The sequence below is a fragment of the Amphiprion ocellaris genome, chromosome 22, assembly GCF_022539595.1.
Source record: "Amphiprion ocellaris isolate individual 3 ecotype Okinawa chromosome 22, ASM2253959v1, whole genome shotgun sequence".
NCBI classification, from domain to species: domain Eukaryota; kingdom Metazoa; phylum Chordata; class Actinopteri; family Pomacentridae; genus Amphiprion; species Amphiprion ocellaris.
Genome location: NC_072787.1, coordinates 13,838,200 through 13,865,745, shown reverse-complemented (window position 1 = coordinate 13,865,745; position 27,546 = coordinate 13,838,200). Strand labels below are relative to the sequence as shown.

The 27,546-nt window shown below is 39.9% G+C and overlaps 1 protein-coding gene across 2 annotated transcripts in view; it reads right to left on the bottom strand.

Annotated features, from left to right (window-relative positions):
* The window catches only part of rttn (rotatin), a 33,148-nt gene extending 11,821 nt beyond the window's left edge, over positions 1–21,327 (bottom strand). Inside the window, exons 1-32 of one of the 2 annotated variants that reach the window (XM_023276058.3) lie at positions 21,149–21,327; positions 20,632–20,819; positions 19,731–19,920; positions 19,431–19,529; positions 19,242–19,332; positions 18,850–18,964; positions 17,024–17,174; positions 16,479–16,647; positions 15,648–15,838; positions 15,292–15,407; positions 14,210–14,377; positions 13,913–14,125; positions 13,677–13,789; positions 13,435–13,561; positions 12,972–13,097; positions 11,266–11,382; positions 10,586–10,725; positions 9,797–9,968; positions 9,607–9,706; positions 8,965–9,050; positions 8,264–8,381; positions 7,652–7,748; positions 7,491–7,556; positions 7,148–7,339; positions 5,932–6,174; positions 5,137–5,293; positions 3,777–3,943; positions 2,965–3,184; positions 1,784–1,912; positions 1,470–1,580; positions 743–901; positions 235–312 (exon numbers count right to left, since the gene is read on the bottom strand). In XM_023276058.3, the coding sequence (XP_023131826.2) occupies positions 235–312; positions 743–901; positions 1,470–1,580; positions 1,784–1,912; positions 2,965–3,184; positions 3,777–3,943; positions 5,137–5,293; positions 5,932–6,174; positions 7,148–7,339; positions 7,491–7,556; positions 7,652–7,748; positions 8,264–8,381; positions 8,965–9,050; positions 9,607–9,706; positions 9,797–9,968; positions 10,586–10,725; positions 11,266–11,382; positions 12,972–13,097; positions 13,435–13,561; positions 13,677–13,789; positions 13,913–14,125; positions 14,210–14,377; positions 15,292–15,407; positions 15,648–15,838; positions 16,479–16,647; positions 17,024–17,174; positions 18,850–18,964; positions 19,242–19,332; positions 19,431–19,529; positions 19,731–19,920; positions 20,632–20,819; positions 21,149–21,179 (4,440 nt within the window). In that variant the 5' untranslated portion in view covers positions 21,180–21,327. The remainder of the gene's footprint in view (positions 1–234; positions 313–742; positions 902–1,469; positions 1,581–1,783; positions 1,913–2,964; positions 3,185–3,776; positions 3,944–5,136; positions 5,294–5,931; positions 6,175–7,147; positions 7,340–7,490; positions 7,557–7,651; positions 7,749–8,263; positions 8,382–8,964; positions 9,051–9,606; positions 9,707–9,796; positions 9,969–10,585; positions 10,726–11,265; positions 11,383–12,971; positions 13,098–13,434; positions 13,562–13,676; positions 13,790–13,912; positions 14,126–14,209; positions 14,378–15,291; positions 15,408–15,647; positions 15,839–16,478; positions 16,648–17,023; positions 17,175–18,849; positions 18,965–19,241; positions 19,333–19,430; positions 19,530–19,730; positions 19,921–20,631; positions 20,820–21,148) is intronic. The other variant, XM_023276059.3, reaches the window with a different exon arrangement.
* Positions 21,328–27,546: the final 6,219 nt, after the last annotated feature.

The window sequence follows — 27,546 nt, the reverse complement described above, 5'->3', positions numbered from 1 at the left end:
TTTTGTGTTTTGACAGATTTAAATGCAATTATTTTGGATGTGAAAGCTAAATGTCTACATCAGTTCTAGCTCCTGGTCCTTACCCTGCAGGGCAGAACAAGAGAAGACAGGAGGGTTAGGTATAGAAAGGAGGGAAAGAGAAGGTATATTAACAGGGAAAAACTGAAAGAGAGGGAAAGAGAAAACAGTTCATGGTCTATAAAAGCCTTTTAACTGGCTGGCAGATCTGCTGACCTGCCAGTGAGAGTCCTTGGCCTCTTCTGCATTGGCAGGCATAGGCATCACCAGCAAGTTCTGCAGGATAAATGCAGCCTGGACACACACACCAAAAACAGACAGAGAAACACTCACACACAGGGTCAAGCTAGACTGCATCAGCAACAGTGCCATCTGCCTGTGTTTGGCCGGTAATACACTGAGGTCCAGTTTATTTTTCTGACCACTGCAAATGTAAATGTGAGAGCTGCCCTGCTTTCACTGTCTAATACTGGTGTGAATCGGTGTCAAAACTGAAAATGAATTTAGTGACAAAGCAACACTTGTACATACTGACTTTTGACAATTTGCAACACATAGCTTAACTTTTGTTGAACTCCTCTGGAATAATGGAAATAAACATTCTCATGTTCTATATCTTGGTCCAGGACTTCTCAGAGTAAGTCCAGCCATAGGAATAAACAATAAACATTTTTCTGGGTTGAAGGAGACAATTATAGATGAGAGAGCAGTTCAAACATTGTACCTCTCTGCAGACCATGCTACTCTCCTGTTGATCCAGTAGGATGTTGAGCAACATGCCCCAAAGACCTCCGCTGATGTTCTGGCAGCTGGCACACAGTGCCTGACACCCGCTGGGCTTCGAGGACAGAGCTGCACCTAAACCTAAGCTGGCAAACCTCACCTGGCATGAGAGGAGATACATGCATTTGGATCAATGTTTGAGAGACAGGATAGAAAATGGAAGAGAAACAAAGAGGACAAAAAGCTCTAAGAAGCACAGTATATATATCTGCATCTTCAACCAGCATGCTTATGTTATGGGACACCCATCTATAGATACGTTCAATAATATTCAAGTTTGGCCATGCTGGTTATTCATAATACTAGATTAGCATTTAAACTGATAATGGCAAAGACAGAAGCTTCCTTGTCAAGGGAGCTTCTTAGACCGACTTGTGTGGAAACTTATTTTTGGAGACAGACAGAGATTTGAAACGACTAGCTGTCATGTACTCCTTTCTGTCTGCGACTTCTTGAACAACTGTTATGGGTTTCATTTTGTCCCAAAAGTCAAACATCTGACACTTCATTGTATGCTGGAAAGACTTTATAAAGTGAAGCTGTAGAATGAAAACTTCTGCATATTTAGGACTGCACTGTCTTACACTGCATACGTTTGTGTAAGTGTAAGTACTTATTTAGTAATTTGTATAAATTCAAGGAAATTAGCAACAAGAGATTATCTTTACCTCTTGATCTCGGTCCACCCATAGCGGGATGAGCCAGGCCAAACCCAGCTGAGAGGCACTAGCCTCCTCAGTAGCTGACTCATTCCCCAAAGACCACTGGGAAATCAAGTCCTTGTGCAGAAAAAAAGAAGAAAAAAAAAATCTGATTTTTGTTTAATTCCAAAATGTTTAAATACTGCATAGTATTCTGTTTACCATCAAAAGAATGGATTCTCAGAAATGAAATCTAGTTACTGCTAAATGGTCATGTTCAGGGCTTTAAATCTAACCAAACATTCTCAGGGCCTTTAAATTAGTTAAAGCCCATCACTTGCCTTGTTTTTGTTTCCGGTCATCATCTCATGGGACAGGTGAAGCAAGCAGATGACGGCATTTTTGGTTACACCTTTTCCCATGAAAGACAAGGAGTTGCCTCCCCATTCAACATAAAATGAGGAGATCACCTGTGTAAATGACATACGTTATATTGGATATATTGCATAACACAATACTACAATATATCATGTGATCAGTACCAGTACATATCCCATTATGAATTCACATCATACAAAGACAGCTGAATCTGGAGTGCAGAAGTACTGGATATTTTCATTTGCGTAAGTAGCTGTTGTCACATGTTGCTGTGCATGTCACCTAAACATAGAAGGCAAAGTCAATTCACGAAACAAGGAATACTCATTTCTGAAGTGACTATATGCTTGTCACTCAACCCCCTGCATCCAAATTAAACTCAAATACAGCTGAGACTAATTATCTTTTCTTTGGTGTGCCATTAGGATGTGAGACTGCACAGATGTGCAGATGAAGCGAGAGGAGCCCAAGGCCTGCTGAGCTTTTGAGCCCTATATTGCCAGGAGTGCCAAGTGAGATCCGGGTCAGAGAGTTTAAAAGGCTAGGGTTAAAGAGCTAGGGATCTGATTGTTACCTAGTACATGAAAATAGTCACCAGAAATCCTGACTGAAAAGTAAATTAACCTTCAATCCTCATTTGACGTTAAATTATGTCAACGAAAGCTGCCCAATCAAACAAAAAATGAGCAGACATATGCGTTGAATAAACAGGATAGCCTATTCCACAAGGGTCTTTATTCCCCCAAAAAAAACAACAGTTTGGACACCTCTGTGCTGAAGCTGTGCAAGCTGGTCTACACCGTGTTACACTATTGTTTTATGGACTGTTGAACAGCTGAACAGATGGAAAAGGCAAGGTTGATTAATCTCATCAGCATCTTCACAGTGTGGCATATCTAATCAATGAGATTTTTACCCATTGCAATTCATGTCCCGTAACCACATTTTGTTTAATTTTAATTAATTCCTCAGAAAGTACTATGTTTCTCCTTTTATTCCTTTCTGTAGGCATTCTCATTTCTAATGAGAGAGTAGGAGGCTTGCATGTGCTCATGCAACGCTGAGCACATGCACACAAACTGTGCAGACAAAACACTTCACACACATGCCACAGACAAACACAAGCTGATGTACAGACGCACACCTCTAATAGCCCACTGAGATACTTGGAGCAGAGGGTGCTAGGCTCCAGGTTGGGGCAGTGAGAGCTCCAGCCAGGCTGGGCAGTCAGGCTGACCATGCCCTGCAGTGTCCTCTCCAGGCTGGGAAGGCCATAGAAACGCGGTGCGTCAGACACCCGCAGGCTCTGAAGCAAACGGACTGCCAGCTGGCTCTTGAAGGGGCCTGCTAAAGCCAAACATAGCCTGGACAGACAGGAGAGGAGAGAGCGAAAAACGATCAAATCAGACAGACAGAAGGGAAAACAAGAGGCTGGGAGAAGAGGAAGAAAGATTAAAAACTGCTGACAATTAGTTTTTCCTCCTAATGATATTAAAAAATTCTAACCCCTCAGGCAAGCTGAATATTATTACATGAGAGAACATTTTCTTGTCCTATACATTTACAAGCAATAACTATAGATTTTTCATGAAAACATAAAAGACTTTAGTACATCGCTAGCAGATTAAGGGTAAGTGTAGAAAATACTTTAGCACCTGGCTAGTAGATTAAGGGTCTTGAAAGAACAACTGTGTCTCTGAGGCCCTGAGCTATAGTCAAAATAATGTATTTTCATTTGATAAGCAAAAAAAATCAAATTCCAAACATTAAGTATTCCAGTTTAAGACAGAAAGTTGTATCTTTAAAAATTATTAACCAAGTTGTTTGATTCACTGTAAAATTTGGAAATATCTGAATTAAAATAAAACTGATGACATGAAAAACCATGTCTTCCATTGCCTGTTACATGTAACTTTTCAGTGGCAAACCATAAGTTTGTGTATGAAATCATACTACCTGTCAGTTGTGTGCGTTAGACGGAGTAGTAAGGTGTTAAAGAAACTCGTGAGCTCTCTCTGCAATCTCTGACTAACACGGTTCTTCAGTTCTTCCTGCTCCCCTGGGCTCTGAGTAGAAGTCTGGGTCTCCACACCAAGCAGTAAATTCAGGAGAGACGCAGTTTCCTACAAGATTGATCAATAAATGGTTACCAGTAATGGGTATTGGTTTGCAACTGAATTTTATGTAACCATTTTGAATTTAGCCCAGTAATATTTCCAATACATTCTTACTTGTCCCCATTTTCCTTCATTTTGCTTTGAGCATTTACTGTGATAGTACACCAATGAGTTCACACGCTTGTGCTCCGTTAAAAGCATACATAGTTTAAAAAGAGCATCCTTCAGTTCAAATGGTTAATCAACTTCAGCAATAATATTATGTAGTATTGACAAAAAAACAAAAGTTCTGTAATTTACCTGGCAACCTTTTATAAATTTACACACCCTGACAGATGAAGATAACATGTAGACTGAAGTGAGAAGCGTATGTGAGCCAGCAGCTCTTTCTCTCCCTAAAAAACTCTGCTGTAGGAGCACCAAACAGCAGAATTTCTTACTGAGCAGTGCACACAGAGTAGGTAGTTAATGCAACTGTATGAAGCGACAGATGTTCCTGAAACGGCTCAGTAATTACAGAAAAGTTGGAGCAGAGCAACACTGCTCACCCCTACCAGGCATTCAATCTGAGTCTGCTTTAGCTGCCAGGGGAGGACTTATTGTTTACACACACATTAATGAGAAAGCCAAGGTGAGACTGATTAAATCCTAAAAGTAGCTCTCCCCACTAAAACAGTGTAGTAATTCTTCTCCTCAGGCAAAAATATGAATCCAACTTTGTTTTCAGAGCTCAGGAGATAATCTCTGCCACAGGTCTGAGGTGGAAAGCTATGATACTATTTTTCTGTTGTTATGAGAGGGTAATATGCTCAGCTTGTCTGACAGTGCGTGTGATTTATTCCTGCTTTGATTGCAGGTATATAACCCTCTGTGTTGCAAGGGAGACAGTCTAACCAGATTACTAGCTAATGGAGATGCATACACACATTTTCTGGTGCACATACATATCAAAGGCATGCCACAATAGCTCACTTTAATACGATAAGTACCACACGCATGGCTAATATGGTCACTGGTTTACTGGGAATCTGATCATAATCCAAACCACAACTATAAAGTAGCTTACACTGCTTTTGCAACAAAAAAAAAAAAAAAAAATCTGAATTATTCCTTTGAGTCAAACCATTAAAAAGAAATACTGTGCAAGTACAGTGAGGCTTTACTGCCATGCTAATGCAGAAAGTGTAAATGGTCCGTACCTGGTTGAGAAGCAGCTCCAGCATCCAGCGTAGGTCCTCGTCCTCTGGGTCACAGACAGACTCCGTGTGCATCTGTTTGAAGTAGGCATTCAAAAAGGCAACAATGCCCACCAGCAACCTTTCATCCTCAACACAGGCTGGACGCACCTGGAGAAACCTGCAGGGAGGAAGAGACAGAGACCGTGACAACAAGAAGAGGAGCTCATGGCTGAAAGAATAATAATGCATTCTACATTCTAAAGCACTATTCTTTCCCATTTTTCATGTTTTTGCTTTGTTTGATTGACTTTTATTTTGTTGTGAGGCATTGCCATACAATGGAAATATATAACTGCATAAGCCGATAGCAAGACACATGCCACTAGAAAGAAAAACCTCAAAGGACTGTGATAAACTGATGCAGTCACATCAATCAAATCAAAGAAAAAACAACAACATTGTAGTCATTTTATTTTTTATTTGGTTTGCTTATTGTTTTTGGTTTTCATTGCAATAAAGATGTGTGTCATCCAAAGCGGGGACAGAAGGGTGCATAATTACATTTGCTAAAACTATTGTCAAAGTTCCTCATACTTCCTCAGGCAACTTTAAACATTCAGAACATCTTTAATTTGTATGAATTCTTTAAATAATATATAGATAAACAACAAAGTCATAATATACTAAATGAGCCATGAAAAAACATTAGTTTCACAGTAAGTGATGTCAACCGTTTTACAGAGATGTATTAGCAAAGCCCATAATCAAGGTTATATGCATGTGAATCTACAGTACATGAATACTTATTCAGCATACCTGGTCACTGCTGCCTGCCAACTGAGGGAGTGAAGGGTGCCTCTGCAGCTGTGGGTGGGAATGTGAGGGAGAGCCAGTCTGTCAAACAACAAGTAGAGGTTGAGCCTGGAGAGGGCAGAGGCCACAGAACCGTGTCCTGCTGCAGTGACGATGGTCTGGATGCAGTCCTGCAGCGCGGCAGGAAGGTGCACAGCCTGCAGCGACAGAATTTGTGTTTCTGACAGCTTTAAATCAGGATGAAATCTGCGGGGGACAAAATGTAAATGGTATGAAATATATTCAAAATCAGACTACATGACTATTGATGTGCTGACAAGTGCGTTGCATAAGCAGCATCCTCAGAAGCATACTAATGACAGCATTAACAAGCATATTTGATCACCAATCCAGAGGGATGAGACATTTGAGTCATCAGAAGAGAGAAGTTTGCTGAGAATTTCTTGTAACTGAATCGAGCAGGGGCAGAAATGATGACACCAGGCACATTCAATGAGCAATATCTAAGAAAAAACTTAATTATGTGGTGACAATATGCAGAAAAGATTGTTGCATTTAGGGCATTGTAGTGAAAAACAATATTTGAGTTTTTGGGCACTCCACTATATGGTTGTACTTTACATAAATAGTAAATACAAAGGAGATACTTCCCAATTGTCATTGACTAATCTATCTTTAACAAGTAGTACAAGAACCAATCATAGCTGTGTATGAAATTCGATTTCAGATGGATTGATCCATCCATGGTGTGCTTCAAACATCTTCGCTGTAATCAAGCTAGTTAAAACTGTGAGAGACATTCTCATTTGTTTGGATTAGGCCACATTAGGAGTAAATGAAGACAGATGAAACACAAGATGCCAAGATTCTGAATCTAATTCTTCACTACAACTATTCACTAGAGGGAATATTGTACATGAGTGATATGTAGCAGGCAGTTTCTTTGTTAAAAACCATGCAACAGAAATATAGTACTAATCAGTGCCTTCGATGTTGCAGTGATCTGAACACAAGGCAAAGTGCTGAAGTCATCAACACCCTGAACTTTAATAGATTAATGAATGCATGAATACAGAATATACAGTTTGGTTCTCTATTCCACCTTAACTAATCAACCCAAATTTTTACACCAGGACAAATAATATTTCAGCAAGAAAAAAAAATCAAAGAAATGTTAACAGTTACTGCATGCATTATTTGGAAAAAATAAAAATCTTACTCGGTAACATCCCTAGTAGTGCTGCACAGCTGCTCAAGAAGGTTATCTATCCCAGAATGCCATGCAGTGTTCCAGGCCACCTGCAGGGCTTGGCGGGCAGGGTTAAGGGTCAGGAGGTCAGAGGAAGGAGCCAAGACGCAGCAGTACGGGCTAACAGCGTGATACGTTGCTGCCTGAAATGGAATGTTGTACCTTGAAGAAACATTAGGCAAACATTAAAAATCTGTGGATATTGTCTGTAAAGTGCTTTGATGACAGGAAAGGAAAAAAAAAATGACAACACGGCACAAAAGAATGTTAAATTGCTCACTTTAGACCTTCGTAACCTAATGGATGGCCTTACCTGCGTACTACTGTCAGTGGCAGCGAGAACGGTGTGAAGGTAACATCTGTGTTGGAGCTGTCTGACCTGACGACAAGAAACGAGCAGTTCAACAAAATATTAACTGGATGCATATCAATAGCAGTGACATGGAAAGCTCAAAGAGACAAGAAATAACTCACCATATCTCAATACTGGCAATCTCATCAAACAGCAGTAAACTCATCAAGACAGCAATCTCACTTCCATTGCCTTTGTTCTCCTTCAATATCAAGGATGCTATAGTGAAAACACAACATTGGCAATTTACATAAAAGCCACACCTCAAATCATAGCTCATGAATAAATTCATAAAACTTTTCAAAGTGAAATGCCATTAGTGACCAACAGTTGCTTATATATTTCAAATTGAAGTTTGGAAATCTTACATTTGTAATGTATATAAAAAAAAAAACCTTGCATATCTTCTGTATAAATTATACAAACGGACAGGAAGCAACTTTGAATATAGCATTATTTAAACGATGTCTCATTTAAAATGTGTTATTGTCAATTTAGCTACAAATTAGCCAACAAATACGTGAGTGGCTGTACATATTATCAACTACTGTTAAGATAAATCTGCAGTACACTCGTGTTAAGATGAGCTCCATGGCAACAAGTTGCATCATACTAATATTCCACTTACTGCAGTGTGACAACATGGTTTAAAGCTATGCATGACTTGAGAATGTGTCTCCGAGCCTCACAACACATGTATAGCTGTTACTTAATGAGTTGTCTTGTGAATGTACCCCGGAGCAGTGTGAGGAGCAGGAGGTTGCGCTGTGCCAGGTTGTGCCTCAGAGAAGGATCAGCGTACACCAGCTTTCTCAGGATACATACACAAGGCTCCAGCAGACAATCCAAGCTCTGGGGAGAACAGCAACATACCCACTTGGCGTTTAATTGCAGGGAAAACACAAACGCACACAATCTCTGTCTGTCTCTTCCTGTTTTGTGTCTCACATACAAGTGCACAGGATCTCTACTGTCAACCCACATAAGCTAAACTCAAATTCTGTGACTGTGCAGGTTGCAGGCAATGAAGAGTTGGGACAAATACAACCTGCAGACATCCCTCTTATGCACACTTGTTAGCAGTCTGGCCCTCCATGTAGCTAGACATGTTGGATGATTAGCCCTGGCAGTTTCTGATTCAAGGCCTGGGAATGATCAGCGGACTGCAGTAACTACAGGGCGAAAATCACTGCTGACCAGGATCTGTCCGACACTATTAATACAGACCATTTCTATCATCCACGCCTCAGTGCGTTTCCTCCACATCCACTGGCAACATATGTACACATGTAAGCACACATAAACAAGAACACGTGCACAAATTGGAGCATATGTGACTGCATTTATGAATTATGGGGCTTGATATATTTGGCTTTAACAGCAATTCATTCAACAGACATCTATTTATCAGTTTGCCTAAGTTATTTGTTTATACCTTGTTGCCATTTACACTCTCCACAATAAAAGAAATGACTTTATCTGTTATTCCGAGATTCTTCAGCACTGGGTGCATTGTTGTATCTAAAGGGAAGAGAGAGATTAATTCAATACACAACAATAAACATTTGCATAATCAACTCTTTTTTTCCCCTCCCATTTGTCTAAAACATATGGCAGTGGGAATGCGCAAATGTTGCTGCAAATTGTAGTTTTCACAAGAGGAAAGCTCTCACAAAGTTTAAAAAGTTGCTTTTCATTGTATGAAGTGCATACAGTTTCCTACACAACTCTAACTGGGAAGAATCAAAACAACAATCAGAGAGATGTGAACTATTAACAAGTGAATTCTGTCTGTGCATATTTTAGTGGTGCTATGCTACTTTCAGATCTGTTTGTATAGCTGTAAAAACAAACAAGGAGGACCTTTGTGGGGCTAATTTAAAAGTACAGGAGCTGGAAGGAGCCCAAAGTGCAACCACTGTCAGTGTTTCCAATTACAATATACTGTACTAGAGGGTGTATTAAAGTATTAGTTCTGCTTGAGCTAAAATTCAGTTTGAAAACATATTAGAATAATATAAAACATTAGCTTATAAGAAATTAGTATTACCATTACTAGCTTTAACAGATCCCTCACCTTGTAGCACGACTGACAGCTGTTCTGCAGCCGATCTTCTTAGGGAAATGTCAACAGTGTCTGAGTAGAGGATACAAAAAAGCTTCTCCACCGACTCCACCTAGCCAACATTAAACACATTTAATAAGCACTCATCTCTTTCTGTGCACAGGTCTATCCGTTTTCTTTCTGTGTGTATGCAGATGTATACCTTTAGGACAGATTTGTTGCTGGTGTCAAGTGTGATGTCGAGAGGGTTTCTGAGGCAGTAGAGGTTGGGGAGTGAGGCGATTGCTGACTGATCCAACTTTGGTCTGGCTGTGTGTGCATCATCATTGCCAGTTAGGTGGGGCAGGATTTGTTGCACTGCTGCTATCCTCACACTGTTAATATTGAGAGAATAGAAGCAATCCTTGTAGATGAGAACATCACTGAAAATTGCACTGTGATTTAAAAACATCATAAAACTATTTTGTTTAAGTGATTTAGCTAATCTCTTTATCTGCATTAAAGCACTGGCATGTAGCTGAAAATGTCAAAACTGGTTGGCAGGGCAGATAAATCTATTATCTGCTGCCAAAATTTAACAGGGCTGCTCTGGTGTTCATTTCCATTTCTATCAATATTCATAGACTGGGACTGGATAAGAAGCTGTTTTACACAGGCCTAAAAGAGCATTTAGATGAATTGATGAGCACATCACCTGACAAAAACATATAGTGTTAATATGTCCACCACAAATGTTGTAGAGCAAAACATTCAGGCTCTCTTGAGTTTGCCTAGGTAACAAGACAAAAACTTGACATCCAATGTCAAACTCATCAAACAACCTTACACAAGGAAAGATTCAGAAGAAATCTAGCAGACATGTAGTATACACAACACAGACATACACGCACATCTCTGATATGCACATACATCTGGACCAGTATATAACACTCAAAACAAACACAGACAGACACAAACACTGACAATAGAAGGACCCAGGGCCCAGACTCACGTGGGCTGTTTAGTGAAAAGGAGTCGGAGAGCTGCTTTTAGCTTGGCTGTACTTGGGAACACGTTGTCTCTTGCCACATCCGACATGTCACTTATCAGCAGGACACAGTTTCCCAGTGACTCTTCAGTGCTGGCGTAACCCTGCCACACACACAAATACACACATAATTCTCAGACTGCTTTGGCAGACAATAGAGCAAACAATGGGGAATTCCAGCTAAGCAGTGCAACAGTAAATAAAATATGCATCGCTTTGATTACGGGTGGCTTCATTTCATCTGTTGTTGACATGGTGGGCCCATCTCTGAATGGCCTCCTTGAATTAAATTACACTTGACAGCCTAGTCAAAATCTCATGTATATTCATGAAGAATTTCCTTGCTTTCTGTTGCCTGAAACCGAACAATTAATAAAAGTTTGTTTTTTCCCCTAAAAAGGAAACCATATAACACAGAATATGTAAATGAGAGAATAACTGCATTTTTCTCACTGGCAGCTCAGTATGCAGTCATTGTTGTCCAAGAGTGCCAATATTGTATTTTTGATCATAGCTGTTTTGATTGTGAGTGCATGCACCACTTCCTCCCCTCCATAAATATAATGTAATAAGTTCCAAACATGATGCTGTTTTATGAGCTCTGCAGCGCAAGAAGTATGCAAGTTCTACAGAGAGCACAACACCTGTAATATTGGCATGACCGGGTAAAGTGCCTCATTGAATCTGTCCCACGTTGATGCTGTCATCATCAATCGTCCCTTGAGCAGGAATAGCAGGATATCCTTGGCAGGAACATTCACCTATAGATCACAGGTAAACTGCTGAATTCACAAAGGCACTGCTGATAAAACATCTATTGGCAAGTCCTGTATGTGACAGATTTTTAAACGTCTAAATTACAAGACATTTTAATATGACCTTAGAGTAATGTACAATAAAAACAAACACAGTCACACACTAAAAACACATACTAATCCCTGCACGTTTAGCCTTCTCCAAATGTATAGTACTATTTTTTTATAATATAGGTTTTTTTTGCACTTTTTTTTTTGCTTGTGGACTAAAAGCTAAACAAAACAAAAAACAATCCTTCTATTTTGCAGAATTCTACTCCATTTGCAGGTTTGATATGTAGATGGAAAAAAAAGACTTTTAGAAACAATAATGCAGACAACTGCTTGATCTCCCTGATTGGGTCTTGTCTGATATTTACACGACCAGTCAAAGGTTTAGACACACCTTGTTATTTAATGGTTTTTCTTCATAACAGCCACCCTTTGCTTTGATTACTGCTTTGTGCACTCTTGGCATTCTCTCAATGAGCTTCATGAGGTAGTCACCTGAAATGGTTTTCCAACAGTCTTGTAGGAGTTCCCAGACAGGCTGAGCATTTGTTGGCCCTTTTGCCTTCACTCTGCAGTCCATCTCATCCCAAACCATCTCAATTGGATTTAGGTCAGGTGACTGTGGAGGTCAGGTCATCTGACGCAGCACTCCATCACTCTCCTCCTTGGTCAAATAGCCCTTACTCAGCCTGGAGGTGTGTTTGGGGTCATTGTCCTGTTGAAAAATAAATGATGGTCCAACTAAACGCAAACCGGATGGGATGGCATGTCGCTGCAGGATGCTGTGGTAGCCATGCTGGTTCAGTGTGCCTTCAAATGTAAATAAATCCCCAATAGTGACACCAGCAAAGCATCCCCGCACCATCACACCTCCTCGCTTCACGGTGGGAACCATGCATGTAGAGACCATCCGTTCATCTTTTCTGCATCGCACAAAGACACAGCAGGAGGAACCAAAGATCTTGAATTTGGACTCATCATACCAAAGCACAGATTTCCACTGGTCTAATGTCCATTCCTTGTGTTTCTTGGCCCAAACAAATCTCTTCTGCTTGTTGCTTTTCCTTAGCAGAGACTTCTTAGCAGCTATTTGACCATAAAGGATTCTAACAGTTGTGAAATAGAGCTGTCAACTGTGCACCAACCTGACTGCTGCATAACAAAACTGATGGTCCCAACCCCATTAAGAAGGCAAGCAATTCCACAAATTAACCTTGACAAGGAACACCTGTGAAGTGAAAACCATTTCAGGTGACAACCTCATGAAGCTCACTGAGAGAATGCCAAGCGTGTGCAAAACAGTAATCAAATCAAAGGGTGGTTATTTTGAAGAATCTAAAATATAAAACATGTTTTGAATTATTTCACACTTTTTTGTTTACTACATAATTCCACGTGTTCATTCACAGTTTTGATGCCTTCAGTGAGAATCTACAATGTGAATAGTCATGAAAATAAAGAAAAAACATTAAATGAGAAGGTGTGTCCAAATTTTTGACTGGTAGTGTATGTAAAAGAACTAGAAGTACATCAAGAACATTTACCTTTTCTGCAGAGTCCTGGAGTCCAAAAGTGACTACTTCATAGAGCATCCTGTGGTGGAGAAGGAAGCCGACTCCAGCACACGGTCCTGGTTCCTGTCGTGACACATTCTGGATGCCAAGGCAGTCCTACGGGTATATGTAATCACACCAGAGCACATCATAAATTATCGCTATCCTCTCGCTTGTGCTCGCATACAACATTTTCAATTCACTTTAAATGTAGCCATGCACTCTAGACAGTGATTGGTAAAATGAAAAGAAAGACTGATTTCAAATGTCAAGTGGGTTTTTTATAGCACACTGTAAAAGAGCTGTGACTCATTCATCTTCATTCTACATATTTACATATGGATACCCCACCAAACAGGCCCCCATTCAGGCTACATCAGACCAGTATATTATAGCCATGACCCTTTGCACTCATTTAAACAATGACTGTCTATATAAGGTGGCTTGCTCTCACCTTGACCAGGTTTAAAGCACATTTATATGTTTCTATCTTGACAGGCAGTAGAGGGTGGGACAGCAGCTTGAGGAGGAGTTTCTGGCTCTCAGTCTGAAGGAATGGACTGGGCTGATCAAACTTCCATCTAATGAGAGACACCCAAAAGAATTTAAATCAGTATTAAAATAATTCAGATATAAATGCAGCGGAACAAGTGATTGATTTTGCTTTGCAAGAAAATGATTTGACTTATATCTCACAGGTAAGAGCAAATGCGAACACATTCTTTGATGATGGGCAAATGCTGATGAAATGGAAGACCATCAACAGCTTGGTCTGCCAGTTCCAGTAACTCCAACCAGTTCTTTTCCCCCTTGAGGAAGGAAAATGATCAGTGAATTAATAAAAATGCGGTATGGGTAACTTTTAACTTAACAGATTTCCTTATATAACTATAGATGTCTATAAAAGCTGATTGGTAACACGAGGCTCATACCTCAGCTTGTGCTTCTTTTAGATAGATGCAAGTGGATTCCATCCAGAGGGCAGCTCGGGTCACCCTCCTGTAGAGGTCATGGCCATCGGAATTCACTTGCTCCAAGTAGGCCACTGCTGTCTCTTGCATGCTGGGTAATAAACCTCCAAATGACGTGTCCAAGCATAAGTGGAAGATAGCTGTTGCTGTGTTTTCTGGGAGATTGTCACTAGCCTGTGTGAGGTTTATAGAAACATTAATTTTTAAATGGAAAACAATGCATTAATGTGATTTGGTCACACAAGCACACGCACACACCTTTTCCAGAGGCAGGATGGTCTGTAGGAGTTTAATGGTAAATATGGCGGTGCCTATGTAGGCCATTCTGTGGTGAACCTGAGAACTGTGGGGAATATCTCCTGAAAAGCTCTGGTGATAGCTCAGAATATCCGCCAGCAGTTCCAAGCAGACTTGCAGCTTCTCCTTCTAAAATACACACAGAAGGAAATGTAGACAAAAGCACACATGCAGCACAAACACCACAAACACACCAACACACGCACATGTACTCACATCGCGTGCATGTTCACACACAGAGACACAGCTACTGGCTGAGAGCCAAGAGAAAAATTGTTCGTTCCAGGGGTTAGGAATTGAATGTAATCAGATTTCAGGGTTATTTTGGGACGAGATACAGATCCACCCTATCTCAGTATGAATAAATTGGAACAATCTATTCTCAGCCACTTTGTTCTGGGTATAGAAATTGAACAATAGAAGACAAACACCAGCAGGGGGCAGTACATGCCCTGTGCATTGCAGAGGCTGGTATGAACAGTTCGACCAGTTCCCATAGGAAAACCTAGAGGTCTGGCACACAAAAGCTGCTCTCCACATAAAGATGACAAAATAGTTCTCAGGCTGCAAGGCTCTGGGCATGTATTAAACAGCAGAGGGCCACAAGGGCCTGGGCTTGACAAGTGTGTAAATCCCCCTGCAGAGGAACATACCCTTTAAACAGCCAGGGAGCATAACAAATGTTTCTGCATGGTAAAAAAAAAAAAAACACACCTGTTTAACACAATCTATTGTGTGCACTTCATACACATAATAAATGAAGACATTTACTAACCCAGCAATTCTGTGCTTGGATAAACCCAGGGGTATGGACGAGAAGTTTGCATGTATGTAAGACGCACATTGTAACCAGGAGAAAGCCTTTGTAACCTTATATAATTCATTCAGTTCAATCACATGCCCACAGTTCTCCTTGACAGTTGAGTACCGTATGCCTGTGTGTCTCTGTGGAAAATTGTCAGGTGGCCAACCCAGTTCCCCCTTTTCAGTGAAGTGTATCCATTCATCTACATAAGAGGCTGTCATGAGTTGTGTTGACTTGCCAGCTCCATCCCCACCAGGCTGCGATCGTCCCAGACCAGTTCACAAACACTGTCCCCAAGCAGGAGGACAGCGTCACACAGCAGCTCCAGAACACGATGGAACACATGAAAACCTTCTGAGAAACAGCAGAGGAGGAGAGAAGCAGAGCAAGAGCAGACGAGATTTTTTTTGACAAGATCAAATAACAATGGATAGAATACAGTCAGTGTAGGGAAACAGGTGAGGGAATATTTGTAATATCTCAAGTTTACCCAGGTAAGGAAGAAAGAGAAGCAGAGATAATTGAAGCACGTATTTAAAAACATTGCTTTTATCTTTGCTAAACAACAAAACAAAAACCTACACTGCCTCCTACCTGTTTTAAGCAGTGGTATAGCATGCTCCATGGTGGCAACAGTGAACTGAGCCAATGTGAGCTGCCGCAACTGCAGCTCCAGGACATCTTCTACACCCAGGTCAGGAAGCTCCAAGTGAGTTACATCTGCAGGTGAATGGGCCATCTGTCTGGGGGCCTGGATTGCCGCTCCACCTCTGTGTGAGCTGCCACTGGATGAATCACAGAGAGGGGAGGAAGACAACTGTAAATTCATGATCTGTTCTTGGACCATTCTAATATATGGAGTGACGTATCAGCTGTATAGGGATGGATCATAAAACCGAATATGCCATCACGGGAATCAAAACTGATTTTTAAACTCTACAGACCAGCCGCTAGAGGGCTCCTAGTGTCGTTCATATTTTAAAAGAAGAAAATCCTTCACAGTCTTTCTTTTTTTACACTGTTTTATCTTCTCGTGTGGGTTGCTAGTGTCACTCGCAATTTTGTCATTATCAAAGCCACAGAAAACCCCACTGTGCACAAATTTCCAACAAGCCAAAAAGTATAGGACTCGCTTCTAAGGTCTGATGAACAGAATTGAGTACAATGCTGAATCATATCAAAATGTTATTTCTACAAGCAAGGTAGGCAGACTAACATAATATCATTTATTCCTGAGAAGTGTGACAGAGTGAATCAGTGTTCTCACTGCCAACAGGATTGCTAACAACATCCATAGAAGCAATACCTGAGACAACACGAACAGATATACAAAAAGAGATGCCTTTTTTTTTTTTTTTATACTATAATCCCCCTTTGCATTTGTTTAGTATGCACAGTTATGCAGAGTTGCCTACATGCACACACCTGTTCGAAGCTGCATCTCCATCTTGGCCATCTCCTCTGGCTCTCTGACCAGTGCGTCCTACCACAGAAGGCCGTGGAGAGCACTCTGCCCCTGGAGACGAGGCCTGCGAACCCTGGGCCCCCAGAACATCCTGGGTGTAAGAGAAGGACGAGTTCTGGGACACTGGATCTACACAGTCACAAAGAAAGAACAAAAGGACACACTTGCATATTTGTTAAGTCTTTACGGTGAGACAGAGAGATTGAACACAGTGGTGTTACAATGTCCCTCTTGTGACAAATAAGTCCGTAGGATTAGATGGCAATAGTTAATAAATTATTTATACAATTAGGAGAACACAGCTGATGAATGCATGAACTCTGAGGCTTTTAGTCATTAGTCAGCCTCAGTGCAAACAGTTGATAATATTGGTGGTAACATACGTACATAAACAGGACAAACGTGCAAAAATAAGTGATCACTCCTGAAACTACCTGATATTATCATTTAAAAATATTTTTTAAAAATGAGCTATACATTTAAACTAACTAATAGGGTGCGCTACCTTGTTTTGCAGAGTAGAAGCTTGGATCTTGATGAAAACGCAGTCTTTTCCTTAGTCCCACACAAAGCTGCCGCAGGCAGAAAATAGAAGGCAAATGAAGGTAGCTCACTTCACCTTTACCCGAACCAAGCCTCAACAGGGAGAGAAGACTCTGAAAACAGAAGGAGATGTCAGATGTGTTACATTACTTCAAAGATGGGTCACGGATAAATGACTCATTATATCCAATTAGGACTATTATAAGTGGGAAAATATATTGGCCAATTTACAGAGCAAAACTGAGACAAACAATGTACAAAGACTGCGTATAAAAAAGACTTAAACTCAGACAGTGATAGAAAAGTCGTAATAATGTTCACAAAATGAAAAGGGCAAGTGGAATTGAATTATTGAAACAGCAATTTGTTCCAAGTTCAGATTCCCTGCACTCTGTAGCTAATGATGTCATGTTTCTAAATTCAAGTCTTTTAATTTCGCTTAATTATTAGCTCTAGTAACTCAAAGGAGGGGCAAATACAGCCTCAAGAAGGAAAGTACTTTCCTGTAATGATTTCTTTTTGATGATGAGACTGCTGGGTGACAGTATGCTAATGCTACCCTGAGACCGATGTAATTTTATGCACCACTTTAATTACAAAATAGTAATGTTCGCAGTGGTTCGTCAGGGCAAAATGATGTCTCCTCCAACACTTTGTATATGCCAATGAAATGAAAAGCTTGGGTAAAAAATGCACTTCGTTTCTAACATGATACTGGTATATACATCATAAAGTGTGCCTCACTTCTACAGAGATGGAGAGAGACTATTTTTGGTGAACGTAGAAAGGAGCTCAATGCAGACTTCAGGATTGTGACCCCATGCATCAGCTGTTGACATTCTTCAAAAACCAGCAAGACAAGGTCGACGACTGTTCAAAGCCTGTAGACGACTGTGTCAAGTTATACAGAAACTCTGATACTGAAGGAGGCCTTAGAGGAAAAAAACAAAATGTTCCACCAAGGACTTTCACATCCTGCAAGAGGTACATCACGACCAAATTACATATATCCTCACAGCAATCTAGCACCTACTCAAGCAAAGTAAACCTCCAGAGGCCTCCACAACCTCCTACAAGATCAGGGCCACAGAGTTACAAATTGATGTTTTGTTCAAGGACATTATTTGACAGGTTATTATTTTGACAGCGGTTGGAATGACCATCAAATAAATCCATTATGAGATGTTACTGCTAGCCACTCCAAACAATATCTGCATCTAATTAATATGAATACAGAAGAATAGTATTGTATTTGGCCGGAAACCAGGAGAAAATAAACAAGCCCTGGTCATCTTCGCTGACAATTTCTTTGTCGTTTTGTACACCCATAGTGAATCAAGTGTTTATAGGTCAAAACAGTGCAGATTTCCCATCAAATACTGTACACCGATTTGTCTTCAATATAAGCACATCATCTGACAGCTGAACAAATTATCAGAGACTTTAAAGTGAAAATGACGGCTTTGACAGCCATTCTAAAACCTACCACAAGAGGCAAGATTAAACACTCAACACAAGTTTTAATGACATATTTGAGATCAGTGTAACCTTAGAGTTAACACTAAAAAAAAAAAAAAATCAAGAGAAACATTTGGTACCTTGATATTATTAAAATATAGCTGTCGTTCTGACATCACCTGTCATGATGTAATAATGGAAATTGAAAGCACTATAGCACACCTTCAAAACCTTCTGTCTCACAGAGTTTGATCAGTCCTTCTAGCTATATAAGCAGAAATCTGCATACATTTACTTTACTACTATCTCTGCAAGATGATGGTAATGTACCTTTACAATACTGGGCCTTTGCAGGAAGATCTCAGCAGGAAAGTCTTGCAGAATGACATCGCGTAACAGTTCACACGTGGTTCTCACCAAGTTGTGATTGCTACTCCCAAGAGAACTGCATCAAGAGAATTAAAGAGGACACACTAATACCCAGTAATTTAACATCACAAACTGTTGTTAAGTTGACTAAACCCAAAAAATGTGTTTGAAAAGGAAGAAGTTAATAAATTAAGTAATTAGTATTGGGTACCAAACGCAATATTTTTGAACTCAGTAACCATCTAGTACAAAAAGTTGAATAACAATAATTAACTGAATCATAAAATAGCTTTACACTTAATCTAATTAGGGATATCATATAACATTAGTGACTGACATGTATCATCTCTTACCTCTCATTGGATGAAAGTATGTGTCTGTCTGTGTTTGTCAAGGTCAGCCATGGAAACACAGAAAACTTGAGGCATCTTACAGATTCATGCACTGCACAACACAGAGGGATTAAATGTGTAAAACATGAGTCATTTATAGAAAGAAATATCACGCATATCCTTTAAAAGCTAATTTCAAGCAAGGGGGACCTGCTATCTTCTGAGGTGGTACATCTGTATTCCTTGGCATGCTCTTGTGGAAATAACCCATTTTAGGCAAATTCTCCTCAGGTGAAAGAGCTGGTGGGGCTGCAGCAGAGACACAACATTTGTTATTCCAATAACACTTCACATACTGCAACTATTTAATATGCTATAAGAGCTTAAAAAGTAAGAGGAAAACACACATCATCTCATCCCGCCTGTCTCCAACATAAGGTTGTGAGAATTTAATATTTTTCTACACGACAGACTCTAACACAAACAAATATTTGGCTCAACTTGCAACACCTGTTAGAGTTGTACTATGTGATCCATGTGAGTAGACAACTGTACGACTAGGGAGTAGCTCAGGTAGCTGAAACAGCTGGTCCAGGGTTCCATCAATGACAGCTCGCAGTCTGGGCTCCACATTAGGAGATAGCTGGGTGAGAAAGTCCACCGCACCGACGTCTCTCAGCATCTGGGCTGCACTTGGATGCTTTGAAGACAAAATAACGAGGAGAAGTCAGGAAATAAATACCACAAAGTTTGATGTAATGTTAGGTGTAGTGCTGTAAAAGCACTGAGCATATATTTTACCATCAAAGTGTCACTGGGCAAACCTCGTCACATTTATGCCCCTGCAGATATTTTATCCAAGTACAATGTGTTTGTAAGGAAGAGGAAACTTCAGGCTGCCATGAAAATTCCAACACATGCAAATTTTGACATCATTTAACAACTTATAGTCTGATTAGACAAAGTCATGATTACATTCAAAGCTTTCCAGTGGGGATGCAATCTTTTTGGTTCATTGTCATTCAACCTGTTAATTCAATTTGACTAATCCAATAGTTATTTTGTCGATAAAATATCACAAAATGGTGAAAAATGTTGGTCAGACAACATCCTCAAATGTTTGTCCACAAACCAAAGACATACAGCTTACTGTCACAGAGGAGATCTTTAAAAAATATGAAAATATCTTAATTTAAGATGCTGGAATCATCGGATGATGACATTTTTTTTCAATAATACTCAAACCAATTCATTTATTATCAAAATTGTTGATGAATAATGTATTAGACGACAGACAATCCATCAATCGACTAATGTATTTTCTCATCTGGTAGACTGCGCTTGTCTAGCCACAGTCCTTTAGATCTACTCATGCAGCATTTTATCTATCATATGCACACTTCATATCTACCTTTGATAATGTTAAAAGCAGTTCAAGGACCTCCTCCTTCATTGGCACCTCGGGGAAATTGAACCACTCCAGAAGATGCACAAACAGCATCTTTTCTTGCACAATGTCATGGACAGAAATCAGGGAATGGCGCAGCTTACTCAAGATGCTCTTCAATGCCCGAACTCTTATCTCCACCAGAGAGTGACCTAAAGTTTGTCAGGAGATGGGGGGAACGATTAAACTGCGAACAGACATAACAGCAAACATAGCTTAAGTTTCGTTTTAGCTAGTCACCAGCTAACAAAGCATGAATAGAAGTCAGCGTCGTTTCATTGGCTTAGCTAAAGTTAAACAGTTTTTAGCGACGTTTTTCCGAACAAAAACAGCTACAAAATAAGAGGAATTTAGAGCCGAGAGAGTAAAGAGGGAGTTGCTATTGTTAGTCAGGATGCAAACGGCTAGTAGGTTTTGTTACCATAAGTTCAGGTAAGTCAGCTTGCTACGCTACATTTGCCAAGCTAACAGTTCAGCGTACCTATTTTCTTTATAATGGGAGATAACTCCATGTCGAATGAATGTTGTATAAAGTTTCCCGGAGTGAAAGCCAAGACATAAGAGCTAATAAATCGAGGGAGGCTCTTCTGTGCAGTTAGTGGTTCTCTGGCAGAGTCATGTCAACAACGTCTGCCCGGGTCTGTTTTCAACAACCGCGCCAGCGTCACTCCACTTCCTGTAGAGGTCAGGACCAGGGTGCGTTCAAGACCAGCAACTGTGTAGGAAAACTGACGAGTTAACGCTGCATTTACACTCAGACATTCACATAGACCACCTCAGATGCAGCAGTCAAGATTGTTATATTAATTTAATCATAAGTTATATAAGTTCAAAATTATCTGTTTTTCAGACCCTTGAAATAAATATGCAACAAATGTACCAGGAGACCACGAATAATATGCAGCCAGAGTGGACCTACATGTTTGATAAATGATGGGAAAAGCCTTCAAAAATAGTACATTTTGAACCAAGATTTAAAAAAATAAAATTCACCAGCCTTTCACCTCACACAAGTAAAAGTGCAGTATTATCAAAACTAGGAACATCCTGTCTCAGAGTGAACAACTAGCCAATGCATTTGTAACTTCTGGACTGGACACTTGTAATTCTTGGCTATCAGGATGTCTTGATAACACCCTCTGATCCATAATGCTGAAGCAAGAGTACTAGCAGGAACAAGCAGCAGACATGACATTTCTCCTATATTAGGATCTGTTCATTGACTCCCTTTGAAATCCAAAATCAAATGTAAAATCCTTCTCCTAACATACAAAGCTTAAAAATCAAGCTCTGAAGCATCTCAGATACCTTGCTGTACCATATAATACCAACAGTGCACTTTGTTTTGACAGCAGTTATGCTGCTATGCCCAGAATGCAAGGGGACTTCCAATGATGCACTTAGCACCTCTCTTCTCCTCTCTTTCACACTCCATACACTTACATGCCGCCACGGCATGCCACCGGCTTTGTGTTCTCTTTCTCCTGTAGTTTGTGTTTTGTCCTCTCTGCAGGTATCTAACTACAAAGCTGCACGTTACTGATCTGCAGTTGGCCTCATTGACCTTCCTACTATCTATTCTTGTCTTATGCATATTTAATCTCTTTTCTATCTTCTATCCTTTTCTCCTCCCCTTTTAACTCTCACCCCAACCAGTTGAAGCAGATGATCACCCTGCCTGAGCCTGGTACTGTTGGAGCTTTCTTCCTGGTAAAGGAAAGTGCTTGTTCGAAGGTAAACCAAAGGAAACATTGAATTTGTTGGGGTTTTCTGTTAATTTTTGTAAGGTCTTTGCCTCATGTAAAGTGCCATATCTGAACATGAACCTTTAGGTGTTATTTTCCTACCACCTTTATCCCACCAACAGTCCTCAAATCTTTTTCAGACAAAGACCTAATATCTATTTGGCAAGGCCCCTCAGTAGATCACAGCTGCTTAGATTATGTCTCAAGACATCCTGTCTCTGGCTGCCGTTTCTTTCAACATGTCACACGACCCATGTGATGTGCCTTTTTGTTGCATACCACTCTCATCTCGTCTTTTGAAATCTTCCGTAAACATGCTGAAGCAATTTGTCTGTCCTGTATCATCAGCCTTTCGAGGCATGTTTCCAAATCATCGAAGGCTTACACATTGCTGAAATATTGAACAAAGTTTTGACAGCGCTCACGTTACCCTGTCGTTAAATTTACCTTTTCAAACACTGACGTTCAAATCAAAGTTGTTTTGCATCGCCCCTTAACACCAGTGCTGGCATAAATTACTTGGAGACTCGGTGTAGAAATTATTCCAGTTGCACGGGTTGTCACACGTGAGATGCGGCATGAATACGATCGGCTGACAAGGTGATAATTAACAAACTTAGCAAATGATAATTTGATATCATAATAATATATTCACACAGCTTTTGAGATTTCTGGAGGGATTTGTCCTATAATTAATTTGGCCCCATGCTATATGTCCTACTGTAACCTTGAAGACGTGGAGAGAAAATGATGATTTCTGCAACAATGACATGACCCTTTTTCCAAAGCTCCATATGCACATATACTTCACATTAAGTCAAATATCTGTATGCAAGATGGTGTGTTTTTTAGTTGCAAATTTACTTTAAATACAAAAAATACCTATAAGACACACATCCCTTCAAATTTGTAGGATATTGTTGTAGGAAACCTTTGCATCTTGACCTGAATTTTAAACAAAGGTTTGTGGGATGGAACAGAGCTTGTCTGCACAACATGAGTCATATTGATGGACCTGCCAGTGGGTCCATTGACCTGTGGAGGTTAAAAAGTTTATTCCAGATCTCTCAACCTCTGATGCAGCACATGTATGTAGTCCTGGGTTTTCATAAATGTTATTTATTTATTTATTTATTTATTTTTTACATCTTACAGATAAACAATGAGAACACAGAGTGAGATTTCTGACATCTAAACAGCTGAGGAGGCTTTTCCTTACCTGTGAGAAAAATACATGGCCCTGGGTCAGACCAGCAGTTTGCAGTGGCTGTAGAGTTTACTCCAAAGAGTATATACCAACACTGTCTGACAACCCCTGTGTGCCTTGGATAATTTGTTAGCACTGGCTGCAGACAGGAAGCACAACTTTACTTTAAATAAATGAAAACACAGGGTCAGGTGTAGGTTATTTGGCCCTGTAGCGCTTCAGTTATCCCTTCAATCACAGCCCTTGTACACATTTCTGTGGCTCTATACTACACAAGCACATTTAGCTTCAAGGTATATTTTTTGTTTGTACGTTTTGCCTTTTATTCCCCTCATTTTGAAATGTAGTTCAGGGATATTTAACACTATAAATGGCAAACAGTTACCTGTTAACTGTCAGTTTTTACACACCAGTCTAAATTACTCTTATGCCAACAAAACACCTCCGGCTGTTCATGAATATAAGGCTGATCTTCAGTTGGAATTAATGCCAATTTAAATGCTTTGAAGCCAGATTTACTCGAAAAGCATTTCAGTATTTGCACTCTTACGCCAGTTAAAGCGTCATGAGTCATTATCATGCGCCTGACCGTGCTGGCCATCATGATCAGGTGTGATAAGTGCTAAACTACTGATGCCTGTTTGATTTTGGAGACAACTTTGCAGAGATTAATTCTTTTGTACAGCTGTAAATGTAATATAAGTAAACAGACAAGCTTAAAATATGTAGTTAAACCAAAAAAAAAAAAAAAAAACACAATAGTGACTGTGTGAAACCTTTTGCTGTGAGAAAGCCAGCTTGACTCTTATGTTTCAGACATTACAAATGCCAGCTCCAACACAACACTACTGATACTTTCTTTGGATCCTTTTCTTGACTTCCCAATAACTCAAAATTTGGTACCGAGTTGATGTAACTCCTTTTGCAATTAAAAATGTAAAACATGCAAATCGTAAATAAGATGGTGCAAACATAAATATAAAGAACATAATATATTAATGGAATCATAATCTTTTACAATAACTATCAATGCGTTGATTAGAAGCAAAATTAACAATTTGCTAATACCACCATAAAAGCATAAATATTCCAGCTACTGACTCCTTTAGAAGAAAGAGATACTAAATAAAATACTAAGCTTGAAATATCCGATGCAACTTTATGACACATATAACTTTTTTTAACTGGCTGCTATGATCCTGACCAGGAGGAAGGAGGTAGAGACTGCTGGTAAAGGTAACATTTAATCACTAATATCCATACAGATCCACATATATTCAATGTTTCTCATAACTGGCATAGTCTGTGGAAGGAGAAATTAAGCCCCCAAGAAGTCAGAGAATTTTTTTCCCTCTCTTCTCAGGCAAAGGCTGAAACATAAATTTAGGATGAGTAGAAATTAAAAAAACATCCATGCTCTTAAAAAAATTCAAACTACCTTCCCTTCAGCAAGAAGAAGAAAAAACCCATAGCCATCACCTTTTCCAACTTCCCTCCTCCCCTAATAATTTGTGAGAAAGTGGAATTAAAAGCCATGTAAGTGTATCTCCAAATGAGCATGTTTGGAACTGCAAAAGCCATTACAGATTTTCATGCATAAAACAAGCTCAACGTAGCTAATCAACCTTATCATTGTTGTAATTGTCCAATATTCGGCACACCATATGGCAACAAAATAAAAGGAGTTGCCAGCAGAATTGGTAATATGAAATCAAGGGTGATGTTGTAACAGACCTGAGGAACATGAGCAAGCATCATTCATTGCGTTAACCGGGCAGCCATTTAGCGGTATAGCTGAGTCATTATATTGCACTGTTGACCCAGCTGGTGACACAATGATTAATGCACATCTTTGAAGACGTCCTAAAACTTTTAGGGGGCAAACGGTGATGTGGCAGACTGATTTAACTATGCTAAATACTGCAGGGCAAAAAATCTGCTGAAATCACACCACAACGTGAGGCTGTGCTGTGGACATCATCCTTACCCTAAATGTTCAGATCGGTTTTTGAGGCAAACCCTTCCTATGTTATTCCACAGTCACTCCTGAAACAAAACCCAAGTGGTCCCACAGGCCCTGTCATTGTTTGACATGCCTGCTGTACCCGTCTTCCGCTCCGCTGCAAGTGTTGAGGATATGAAGGTGGGCACCGAGGGGCCCCTGACTATCCTCCATCGGCAAAGGGAGTCAAGTCGAAGGCCTGAACCAAACTGAGGCAAGCACAGACATATTGTGCCAATAATTTATGGCTGATACAGCGTTCATTTGAAATTAAGATGAAACACGAGGAGCTTCCCCACATGTAGGGGTGTCTCATTAAACAGTGTAGCATACTCTGTGTGTACAATGTTCCATCTTGACTTGCGCTTCAATGTTTTGAGTCGTGCTTATACATAAATTCAAATTCTTTTGGAAATATTGATCTTGAGAGCGAGAGATGGTCCCAAGGCACCGCAATGTTGTGCTGTGTGGTGTTTCATAGCATCAGGCAGATCCTCAATTCTCATCAAACTATTAGAGCAAGATTCCATTTATGTAAATTCTAAACAGCCTGCTATTAGTATCTATTTGATCTGTTTATCATGTCAAGACAAAACCGACTGGGTTATTCCCACAGCTGAATATTTACTTGTTTTTACTGTCTGGCAACAAATATCAACCATTAAAGTTTGTTTGTCAGGTCTAATTTGGCTTGTAACAACATTGCATCTTTGCTTCCCAGTGTCCTTGGTGTTATATCTAAGAGCTGCCACCCCTCCTTCCTCCCCCACCACCAGCCCTCCCCTCCTGTGCCAACACATCAAGTGAAGGCAGCTTGATCAACCCTAATAGGGCCTGGTAATTAGAGTCTTTGCATAGAGCCTGTCTGCACGCAGCTGCCCTAAGCAGGTTGGAGAAGGACTGCCATACACTTGACAGTGTGGAAAAAACAATGTAATGTTCAGTATATGGACCAAATTAGCCTGGCAGTGGTAAACACAATCTACTTTAAAACAATACTGACACTAATTAGGCAACCAATGTATCATTTCAGAGTTCAAGTTTTAGTTGCTGCATCAAATACTTGAAAATACTTTGAGAGCCAACTTGATGTTTCACGAATACAAATTAGAAAAACCTTCCTGTATAAAGGCCAAGCACAGCCGGTGCTGGCGGGAAAAAGGGTTGTAGTTGATATTTATGCTGTTGTATGATATATGCAGTGGAAATGGAGTCTTGATTAATGCACTGGGGTAACATATATACTGTGTGATGTAAATAACATGAAAACAAGCAAGAAACAGTTTTTTAAAAAGTTAGAATCTTTGGTATTACTTAAATCTTCAAATAAAACTGATTTTAATAATTACTTTTCATTTTGGCACTTATCTTTATTAGCAGCTGCCGTATATACACAAATCGTTACTGCAATCACCAACCTACTATCTAATGAACTAGGATGAACAAAACAAAGTTGAGCACAATGTTTCAATTGAATGCTCCTCCGCAAGAAACAATAAAGACATGACATTTTGGATGAAAGAAAAGTGATTTAGGGAGGGGAAAAAAAAGCAAATTCCTTCATTAGGGATGCAATCCTTGTCAAACTAAATCTCCCCATGCTACGATCTTATTATGAAAAGTCCAAATAGCTTGGATCATGCATTTTAAAACCACAGTCTGGCAGAGGATGGCAGCACCTTATGAAGAATAATCTTGAGTCATTTGTTAAAATGCAAAATCATTTCAGAGACTGCATTGCTAATAATTTTGTGTGGCACCAAAAGCTGGTTTGTATCTCTGCTATTATGAGTGAACTGAATAGGGAACTTTCTGCGGCAACCACTCCCTATCCCAAGTTTTGCAATTTCTCTTCTTCAGTAGCATTTATATTGTGTTTAGTACCTGCTTGCATGTGAATATACATTTCTGACTGGAATGATAGA